Source organism: Magnolia sinica, chromosome 18 (assembly GCF_029962835.1).
Source record: "Magnolia sinica isolate HGM2019 chromosome 18, MsV1, whole genome shotgun sequence".
In the NCBI taxonomy this organism is placed as follows: Eukaryota; Viridiplantae; Streptophyta; class Magnoliopsida; order Magnoliales; family Magnoliaceae; genus Magnolia; species Magnolia sinica.
Genome location: NC_080590.1, coordinates 21,334,218 through 21,345,320, shown reverse-complemented (window position 1 = coordinate 21,345,320; position 11,103 = coordinate 21,334,218). Strand labels below are relative to the sequence as shown.

The following is an 11,103-nucleotide window of genomic DNA, read 5'->3' as shown; positions in this document are numbered from 1 at the left end:
CATATTTTGTAAGGACGCTGTGGAACAAAAAGCTGTGTAGCCCCCCGTCAGGTGTTCGACATCTGTTAGTCCATTTGCGCAGGTTGATGTTAGGATGTCTGCGGGTCCAAAACTCAAGCGAGCCAAACCATGGGTAACGCCGGGGGTGGCTGAAACTCCTTTTTGGCCCACTTAAGTTTTGGATCGGTCTGATTTTTTATTTTTCCCCTCATCGTGGTTGGCCTCAAATTGTCAACTGGTTGGAGGGCATATAAACATCATGGTAGCCCAGGAATGGCAACTGTGGGCTTCCCATCACCGTCGTTGATCAACCTGACTTTTGGGAAAACGTCCGGAAATGAGCTAACCAAAATGATGGACGGAGTGGATGTCACACCATCATACCACGGTGGGCCTCGCAGAGCTTTTCCTTTTTTCGCATGGAGATAACTCCAGGAGGTCCAGCACTTCCGCTAGAAGAAATAAAGAAACGCCAAGATCTAACCGATATTTTATTCGCTCTCGATATTTTGTGGCTGCGGCCATCAGTCGACACGTAGGCCGACACCTGTACTAACTCCCACACGGACGCTTCACCACCTTTGATGTTGACTTCATCCGTGTCGCCTATCCATCCATCCATTTGCCCAACTTCCACGCGTTCGAACTTCAACGACCAGCTGATTGCCACGTAGCACACCCAAAGCCAAAAGCCCAAAGGAAAAGGAGATGGGAATGTTTGACTCAGGACAGATGGCTTGATATGGGTGGCCATTTCTACAGCAGCTTTGTCCGACGCAACCTCTCTCATTGGCTCCGACCCTTTTTCTTTTATTTTTTTTTAATATATTTCTTTCGTAATAATCTTCTACTGTAAATACTAAGTACGCACGCCCCCCATCTCCAAGCGCAAAGCTAATGGCGCCACACATGCCAAACTGCGGAGCGTGTTTCGTATCCATGACGTTCATCAAAAGTTCTCTTCAATGCATGGGTCTTGTCCTAAACTTCAGGCCAGATCGCTCATTAAGTGAGCGACACATGCACGGTTGAATGTAGATCCTTGTTTACAACTTTTCTAATCATTTACTTCTTCATTCATGTGTGGCCCACCTGATAGGTTATGAGCCTAGTGACCACGTTATCGACTTCGTGAATCCTACGTAAGCTCCATGCTGGCACGTGTATGGCTTTTCCTTGGCGCTTGGACACAGCGCGTCTGAGATAGCATTCTTCTTGTCCTTTCCCCGTTTGTCGCCATTAGCGAGCAATAACCGTGCACGTTCGTCCCTCCAAACAGGCGGCTACCTGAAGGTATCCTAATTCAATAAGCGTGTGGAGTCCAGCACATTCACCCTTGCCAATATGGTATACGTGTGAGAAAGCTGAGCTTTACATCAGATGGGCTGCCCTTTTTAGTTCTTCTCTGAAAATAAGTCCATTTCACAGCTCAGGTGGGACACATCATACAAACAAATTTACGGCTTGGCCCACCTGAAGAATGAAACTTCCTGATATTTGAAGCAAATGGAAACCTTAGATCTTTCACATATGTTCCATAATAGCATGTGTACATGCGTGTGTGGAATTAGCAAACCTCCTTTCATATATACAAAAAGCTGGAACATCGGGTCATGCGGAGTGAGAGAATACATACGAATCCTGCTGGGATCTTTAAAGTTTAAACACGTGTACGGTGATCAGAAGAGGTCAAGTTATGGACAGTTCAGAGGGCAGAAAAGAGCACGGCCGATTTGGAGGATCCTAACCATTCAAGGAGACAATCAGAACGAGAACCAACAGTCCACATTCGCAGGAAAATGCTAAAATGTTAAATAGACTTATTACACCCACATCCATAGCTCAAGTGGTAGAATGAGTGAAAGATACCTCCTCTCAACTATGAGGTCTTGGCATCGATTCCCTAGTGGGGGTGGCTAACAGTAAAGTGTGATCTCATGGGTGTACTAACAAGCTAACAAAAAAAAAAAAAATGCTAAATATATTGAATGGTTATGATCATCCAAAAAGGTAATTTTTAAGACGGTAGTGTATTATCGAAGCAGGACCTAGCTTGAGACGGACGAACATTCAGGGGCTCTGTGGGGCCGACCGTGATGTATATATTTTATCCACACCGTCCATCCATTTTGACATATTTTATAGTATGAGCCAAAAAAAAAGAGGCTACAGAAGTTTTAGATCAAGCTGATATTTATGTTGTTCCTTCATCTAGGTCTATGTAACCTTATGAATAGGTTGGATAGCAAATAAACATCACGATGGTCCCTAGTAAGTTTTCAACTGTAGGAGTTCAATCCCCACACTGCTTCTTGTGATGTTGTCCACTTGAGCCTTAGATCTGCTTCCTTTTCGGGCTCAGGACCTAAAATGATCCGTCAAAATAGATGGACGGCGTAGATAAAATATATACATCAGGGTGGACCCCACATAGCCCCTGACATGGTGGGGGTTGTACCCAATCCACGTGCAATTCCAATCACCATAAGCACGGAAGACAATTTCAGGTGCTCCCACAATGTATCTGCATTTTTCCCCCAACAGAGATATATGTACATATGCCACAGGAAAAGCGGCAAACGATATCTAATTCCATTGGCTTGGTTCGGCCATCCATCTAATCAGGACTCTACCACAACAAGCATTATATATAATCTACACAAGCAAAACCATCTTAAAGAGCCGAGGAAAGAAGCTGAGCTGAGTGCTGAGTTGCCAGTCATGAAAATGGAGAGGATGGACTACTCTCCATCAGCAGCAAAATCTGAAGGTCCTTCTATTGGGAGGAAGAAGAAGATGAAGAACGGCAAGAGGAGATTCAGCAACGAGCAGATCAAGTCCTTGGAATCCATGTTCGAGGAGGAAACCAAGCTTGAACCTCAGAGGAAGCTGCAGCTTGCGAGAGAGCTCGGACTGCAGCCGCGCCAGGTTGCTATATGGTTCCAGAACAGAAGAGCCCGGTGGAAATCAAAGCAGCTCGAGCGAGAGTACGGCATACTGAAGGCCAGTTACGATGCTCTGGCTTTGAGTTTCGAGTCTCTGAAGAAAGAGAAACAGTGCCTTCTGAAGCAGGTATGCTGTTGTTTCTAGATGTTCCTCTTGCTCGACTGCACCAACTGAGCTTAAATAACAAGCTTGATCTGTATTTGATGAACCCCAATGGCCATTTTGTCTGGACCACTGTTATGCCATTTCAAAGTGTAGTCATTTGCGATTCTCTTTTTCTAGTGAAAGATAAAAAAAAATACGAAGGATTTCTCGCACAAATTGCGAGTAGAACAACTTCAGACCTTAACGTAAAGCCTCACTGCCCAAAATTGGCAGACGCCCAAACACGCCCTTGCCCCACTTTCATATGCACAGAATGCCTTCATAATTTTAGGAGAAAAAAAAAATTTACTAAAATTTTCTTCTATTGCTGTAGCTGCAGAAGCTGGGTGATCTGCTGGAAAAGCATCCGAGAGAGACAAGGTGGCATGAGTTGGGTTTGACTGGAAACGGCAATGATGCCGACTCCGATGGCGGAGAACCTAAGTGTAGCGAGTATGAGGAGAAGCCCCACCCGTTAGTGGAGGAGAGATCGGATCTTAGAGTGATTGTGTATTCAGATGGTGAGAATAGCAAGAACTTGAAGGGACCTGAGACAGAAGAACCACGCCTTCTGGACATGGCGGAACCTGCCGATGGCTCCTTAATGATGCCCGAGTGGTGTGATTTTGATTCGGGGTGTTTTTCAGATCAATCCTGCAGCAGTTTGGATTGGTGGGAACTTTGGCCTTAACTGTATAAAACCCGCGATTGGGTTTGGTTTGGTCTAATTAGGACACTTTGATGAGCTGTATAAATGGGAGGGAGCAACGTTAGAAGTGAGGGAAGCAGAACCTCTTTTGATATGTTCAAATGCGCCAAGCATTCCGAATGCCCGTGAATGAAATGCACAGAATCGGCTATCCTTTCTCCTAATGCAACTGCATTTGGAAAAGGTAAATAAATAAGTCTAAAATCCATAATCCAGAGCATGCAGCATCAACAGCTTCGTTGCAGAACCTTCTAGTAAGGTGCCGCTCACACTCCTGCTCTCACTTCCTGGGTTGTGAGAATGCTTGTTACATTTGTTCTGTCGATGCAAAGCAGCTTCTTATAACAGGATGAGGAAAGGAGCTGGAATGCAAAAAGAAAATGGAGAAACTGGAGATTCCAAGTAAAGAGGCAGAAAATGGAGTTGGGAAAAATGGCAAAGGAGAAAAGGAAGGGAGCATATGCATGAACCTAATCGATCTTGCATGCAACAAACCCAACTTCACAAAGACGTTCGAGAAAGTAAAACCATCTTGCCTGATAATTTAGGATTCGCTTCTGCTGTTTTCTCGACTGTAATGGTTGTAAAAAGACATGAATAAATTCAGGAGACAACATTAGATAATGCATGCAGTACTTTTAGGTGGTATAACTGCAATTGAAATTCTATGCGCATGGAAATAGATATAGGATGCCCAGATTACTGGCAAGAAAGCAAGACTTGTTTGTAATCAAAGGCCTGAAATTACTCATGACCAGCTCGAAAGAAGGTAACAAAACTCATTATCATGGACCTGCAGTTCATCAAGCCATATTTGCAAGAAAGTCATATCAATCCTACACAAACTGCAAGCAGGCCAAGCCTTGCATAAAAAATGTCTTCACCCCATTTTTCTGCTGCTTGTCTTCCAATTTCTCCTCACTGTTCTTTGTTGAATCCATGAACTCTTAAGCCAGAACTCAAGCTGGATCCTTGCTCTTGCTCGGGTGGTAGACCCTCAGGAGTTTCAACACCCGGTCAAGTGTTCGAGTATCCATAGGTGGTGAAATCCCACCAAGGCATGAGTGTGTGGGGGTGTGCGTGCGTGTGTAAAGAGAGAGAGAGAGAGAGAGAGAGAGGCAGAACTCAAGCTGTCATCCTCCACTCATTTCCACCATGATCAAAACCAAGATCGATCTGCACCCTTAAAAAGGTTTCTGGTCCCTGAAGAGCTATAGCCAATTGAAAATTCAGTTACAACAGGTTCTCTATAACACATTATCTGGTGGTCCGTTTGGGAAGAACGGAATGGAAGATGTTTTAGGGACTCTTCCAATTCTGCTCAGGTTGTTTGTTTCGTCCAGGGCCAGGCGCAGCTTATTCGAATGGGCCTCCAATGATGACAAACTGAAAGATTGCAATCTACGTTTTCTCGAGATTTAGTTGTTTCCCCTTTCTTTCTTTTGTTTTTTTCTTGTTCGGTGACTTCTCTGTGTTTCGCTTCTTTTTTAGTTCTTAATGAAATTGCGATATCTTTCAAAAAAAAAAACACATTATCTCAAGCACTTCTACTAAGCTACCTGCAGGTAATGCTATCCTAGTTTAACCAACTTTCATAGGTCACCTTGCCTACTTTCCGACAGCCATTCCAGCAGTTGAATTCTCTTGGGTACCTTACACAAACAGCCAGTGGCTAGAGAACAGAATCTTCCAACTTAGTAATTATCTCTTAGTTAAGATCTCAAGAATCCACAAATGCCTACACGAATTAATATTCTAAAACTAGAGTGCAACTACCAACAATGTTCTTCAATTTGTCAATGTGCAATCATGAGGCTTTCCAGCCCCATATGCAACATCTCCACCACTTTTCTGCTGCTTGTCTTCCGATTTCTCCTCACTGTTCTTTGTTGAATCCATTAACTCTTAAGCCAGAACTCAAGCTGGATCCTTACTCTTGCTTGGGTGGTAGACTCTCAGGAGTTTCAACACCCGGTCAAGGGTTCGAGTATCCATAGGTGGTGAAATCCCACCACAGCATGAGTGTGTGGGGGGGTGTGTGCATGTGTAAAAAAAAAAAAAAAAAAAGAGGCAGAATTCAAGCTGTCATCCTCCACTCATTTCCACCATGATCAAAACCAAGATCCATCTGCACCCTTCAAAAGGTTTCTGGTCCCTGAAGAGCTACAGCCAATTGAAAATTCAGTTACAACAGGTTCTCTATAACACTTTTTTTTTAAAGGCAACAAACGAAAATGCATTAAATGAAAAGAAGATACAAAAGAAGAGAGAGAAAAAAAGATAGCAAAAACAAACCAAAGACCTAAGGACCGACTGCTGAGGTAGCTGAAGAACCTAAGGGCCCAAAAAGCTAAAATCCACTACTTTCATAAGATTAACATTAGCAGCCCATTCAATTAACAAACGCTTAGCCCTAGACCCAACACAGAAGAAGAAGAAGAGTTGTTGAAGCATCTGTTGTTCCTTTCTTCCCACACGGCCCACCAGATGGCAAGAATGGCCATTCGCCAAAGAGAGGACTTCAACTTCCCTAACTTAAGACCATTCCAAGCAACTAACAGCTCTGCGGCTGTGAGAGGAGAACACCAGCTGACTGAAAAAGCATGGCAGAAATCTTCAATAATGGATGATATAAACTGACAGTGAACCAACAGGTGATTTACCAACTCCACCTGGCACATACAATTTATACAAATATTGGTGATCAGCATTCCTCTCTTGGCCAAGTTATCGATGGTTAGAATTCTATTGCGCCCCACCAACCACCCGAAACAAATAACTTTAGGTGGAACTTGAACCTTCCAAATACACGACGTGGCGACATATTGATCCTGGTTTGGAGGATAAATCTTCCTATATAAAGATTTAACAGAGAAAGCACCAGATTTCTCGAGGGGCCAAGTAATGCTATCGGACATGTCAGGATAGATGGCAGAGTGCTGGACATACTCCAGGAGAGTCACATACTCAATAGCTTCATTTTCAGAAAGATTACGAATGCATCTGATATCCCAGACCGAGATTCCTGACAAGACAGAGCAGCAGCTATTTATGAAAACACCCTTGTCAGGGGAGATTCGGTATATCAGGGGAAAGAGAATTCTGAGAGGGGAATCCCCGAGCCAGATATCCTTCCAAAAACGAATGGAGGAACCATTGCCCAGCACATAGGAAACAGAATTAATGACTGAAGGACTGATCTTGAGGATGTCACGCCAGATGTGAGAAGCCTTAAAGTACAAGGACTTCCTCCGCCACCAACAGCCCTGAGAAGCACCATATTTCCCTGTGATTATCGTGGCCCATAGTGCATCCTTAGCAGTTGCAAATCTCCAAACCCATTTCCCCAAGAGAGCCGAATTCATGAGATGGAGATTCTTGACATTAGCCCCCCCTCCCTAAAAACTTTGCACACCTCTTTCCAATCCAGCAAGTGAAATTTATGCTGGTTTTCCTTCCTAAACCAAAGGAAGTCTCTTCTAATTTTCTCCATACGCTTGAGGACCGAGCCGGGACATCTGAACAGCGTCATGAAATATAGGGGGAGGCTGGACAGGGCAGATTTGATCAACGTCAGGCGGCCGCCCTAGGAAAGATACCTGCATTTCCATGAGGCCAGAAATTTGTGAAATTTAGAAATAACCCTTTTCCCACATCTGCATCGGCGGGGCACCCACAGAAAGCGGAAGACCAACAAAAACAGTTGGGAACGAGTCAACCCGGCAACCCAAAGAATCGACGAACTTTTGAATCAAGGGAAGAGGGGTATTAATCCGAAGAAGCTTCGACTTTTTCATATTAATCCGAAGACCCGAAACTGCTTCAAAGCAATGAAGAGTAGTTAAAAAGCTGTCGATTTTTTCTTGTGACGCCTCAGAGAATATGAGGGTGCCATCTGCAAACTGAATGTGGGTGAGCGGGTCAGACAGACCTAGCATCCGAATGCCACGCAGAATATTATTCTGTTGTCCTGTCTTCAGCATAAGAGACAGAGCTTCGGCAACGATAAGGAACAAGAAGGGGGAGAGGGGGTCACCCTGTCTGATACCGCGGGAGCTTTTAAAAAAGCCTTTGGTGGACCCATTCAGAATAATCGAGAAGTGGGCAGAACCAACACAGGCAGCAATCCATTGCTTCCATTTAAACCCGAATCCCATCCGGCCTAAAATATAGAGAAGGAACTCCCAATCAATATGATCATAGGCCTTAGCTAAATCCAGTTTACAAAAAATTCCTTGAGATTTTGACCTGTGGTACGAGTGGAGAACCTCGTTGGCAATAAGGGCACCATCCGTGATTTGTCTACCTTGGATGAAAGCCGATTGGTTAGGCGAGATAAGATTATCAATGACCCTGGATAGCCGCATCGAGAGCACTTTAGAGAGGATTTTGTAGGGGCCACCGATCAGATTGATTGGTCTGTATTCAGAGAAAGACGCAGCACCCGAAACCTTGGGGATTAGGGAGATAAAAGTGGCGCCCAAACCCTTTGATAATCTGCCTCGTAGATAAAATTCATGAAAGAACCGAAGAATGTCATGACGGATAGTATCCCAAAATTGCTGATAAAATGAAAGCGGAAACCTATCCAGCCCCGGAGATTTGTCACCACCCAGCGCATCTATGGCTACCTTGATCTCTTCTTCCGACAAAGGCGATTCGAGAATGGAATCTTCTCCTTCTTTCAATCTGTTGAAATCGAGATAGTCCAGCCGAGGGCAAGTCCAACTGTCTGACGATAGGAGGGCTGAAAAGTGTGATATGGCAAGCTCCTCGATCTCCTTCCTATCCTCGATTCTTTTCCCGTTCTTAGAAATACTGAAGATGGTCTTCACCCTTGTGTGCATATTTGCCATGAAGTGGAAATACTTTGTATTTTTATCCCCCTCCGCAATCCATTTCTCACGAGATTTAATCCTCCAGGAAGTTTCTTCTTCTAGGGCTTTGTTCGACAGGATCTGGATGATGTCAATGTGTTTGGATAAAAATTGTTTGGGCCACGGGATTCCTTCGAAGTCAGAGTCCAATTTCTGAAGTTTGGCAAGGAGCATATCAGTTTCAAATTCCCGTTTAGTAGCTTCCTCCTGTCGCCATTGCTTGATCTTATATTTGAGGAGGCGAAGTTTACCAAGAAGAATATGACCCGTAAAACCATCCACTTGAAAAGAGGCCCACCAGTCAGTAACCTTCTGCCGAAAGCCCTTGATCTGCAGCCAAGCGGAGTTGAACTTGAAAGGCTTCGGACCCCAGTTTTGAGCGTCCATACTGAGGAGAATGGGGCAATGGTCAGACGTAGTGCGGGGAAGGGCCAATTGATAGGAGACCGGAAAGATATCGAGCCAGTCCGGGGAGACAATAAATCTATCCAGTCTCGATTGGATAGGAGCAGCACGACCATTGATCCAGGTAAATCTGGCTCCCATCAACAGCAGATCAATCAACTGCTCAGTCTGAATCCATTCGAAGAATCGATGCATTGTAGAGGATGGTCTTCTTCTGGAGTAGTCCTCCGCAAAGCGAGTGATGCTGAAATCTCCCACAACACAAACCGAACCTGGAAATATCCGCCTAGCCTGAGATAACTCATCCCCGAAAAGAGACCTAAGAGAGTTACAGTTAGGTCCATAAATAATGGAAAGGAGACATTGAATATTAAAAGACTTATCTTGTAAAACAATGGAGAGCGAGAAGACCCCCCCTATTGGACGAGATAAGAGTCCACTTGGACGATTTCCAAGCCACTAGAATGCCGCCTGAACTCCCCACCGCATCCAACGATAGCCATTTAGCGTCGAGAGGTTTCCACAAGGATTGCAGCAACTTGTCCGAGAATGAGTGGACTTTTCTACTTAGGGAGGCTTTGATAAGACTTCTTTTATGCTTGGACCCCACCCCTCTGACATTCCAAGAAATAATCTTCATGGAGTCGCAATGCTTCCCCGGATACCCTGTCCTCCTGGTTTGAACATCGACGCGGAAATGAATCCTGGACTAGCTTCCAGACGTTGAAGCTCCCGGGAGGAAGACCGTTTAACTAGCTGCTTACCTGGCGTTCTACTCATAGGGATTGGTCTACCTCTATTTTCAATGCATTGAAACAGGGTAATGTAGTCCTCCAACCTGTCTCCAAAAGGCAGACCGAGGGACCGCCCTACCTTACCCATGGCTTCTCTGATCCAACGATTCTTCTGAATCTTAGCTAACAATTCAAGCCGAGAAGATTCCGAACGGGGAGGAAGGGTCTGAGAGTTTGCTATCATCTGAAGAGGTTTGGTCATAAGAATGTCAGCCGGCTGATTTTCTTGAAAGAGGATCAGCGGACCAATGTCGAGAGCATCGATCGGAGTGTTGATGGAGGATTGCGATAGATAATCCGAAAGATTGTAGTCAGAGTTGGCCTGATCTGAAGAGACCACCTGAGAATCCGATTCCAACGATTAAAGAGAAGAGAACATAGCTGATGGGACGATAGGAGATAGTGGAGGGCTTTGATGATTCTGAACCGGACCCAACCCGGATCCGCTTACCCGATCGCACAGAGAGAGCGGAGATGACGTTGCCAACTGTCTAGACAAGTGACCAACGGCCGAGCGAGAGGGACCCTCCCCATCTACACGAATCGCCACACATCCTAAGTGACGTGTCGAAGACGGGATGGCAAGTAGAGCCCTAGAACAAGACATCAAAGTCTTCTGACGAGAGCCAGTTGGTGACCGGTTAATAGGAGGATTAGTCGAGATATCCCCCGGATAAAGAGCAGCATCTGTAGTTGACTGACTGATCGAGTCAGCAGGAAGGCCACGCGTCATAGTCTCCGAAGTCGTCATCAAGGCACGCGAGATACGATGGGGAGAGCGATTTGCAGAGGGTGGCGGAGATGGCAAAGACTCACCACGTGGCATGCTCAGGCTAGAACTTCGTCTGCTTCGTCTGCTGGACTTGTCAGAGAAGTGATTCGGTACTCTTCTGAAGTTTAGACCTTGTACTCCCATCTTCCTTGTTCGGCTGGTTCGACAATGGCGACGAGGTTGGCTCTTCCCTAACTCGCCAGAGGTCGCCCCACTGCGAACACTGAGATTCCGGACCTTCCATCACAACTGGAAATTCCAGAGTACGATCTTCTATTACCACCTTCACCAACGCAGGGGGAGCTATACCTTTCGGTCAACAAACCCGAACTCTGAGGACCCTAACCTCTTCTTTGAGCTTAGTCTTCTCGTCCAATTAGAGAAAGGATACGAAGAAATTAGCAACAACTATAAAAAATAACTCGTCATACCATAATTCCAGAGGGATTCCCCAAA

At 45.1% G+C, this 11,103-nt stretch overlaps 1 protein-coding gene across 2 annotated transcripts; it reads left to right on the top strand.

Moving 5' to 3' along the window:
• The first annotated feature begins 2,427 nt into the window (after positions 1–2,427).
• LOC131233308 (homeobox-leucine zipper protein ATHB-12-like) lies at positions 2,428–4,423 on the top strand. 2 transcript variants are annotated; one of them, XM_058229968.1, is made up of 2 exons: positions 2,428–3,072; positions 3,431–4,423. In XM_058229968.1, exons 1-2 carry the CDS (start codon positions 2,443–2,445, stop codon positions 3,779–3,781), a joined length of 981 nt encoding a protein of 326 aa, XP_058085951.1. In that variant the 5' UTR covers positions 2,428–2,442; the 3' UTR covers positions 3,782–4,423. The 2 variants fall into 2 exon arrangements, with proteins under 2 accessions (XP_058085951.1, XP_058085950.1); XM_058229967.1 differs by having other exon boundaries at positions 3,425–4,423.
• The last annotated feature ends 6,680 nt before the right edge of the window (positions 4,424–11,103 follow it).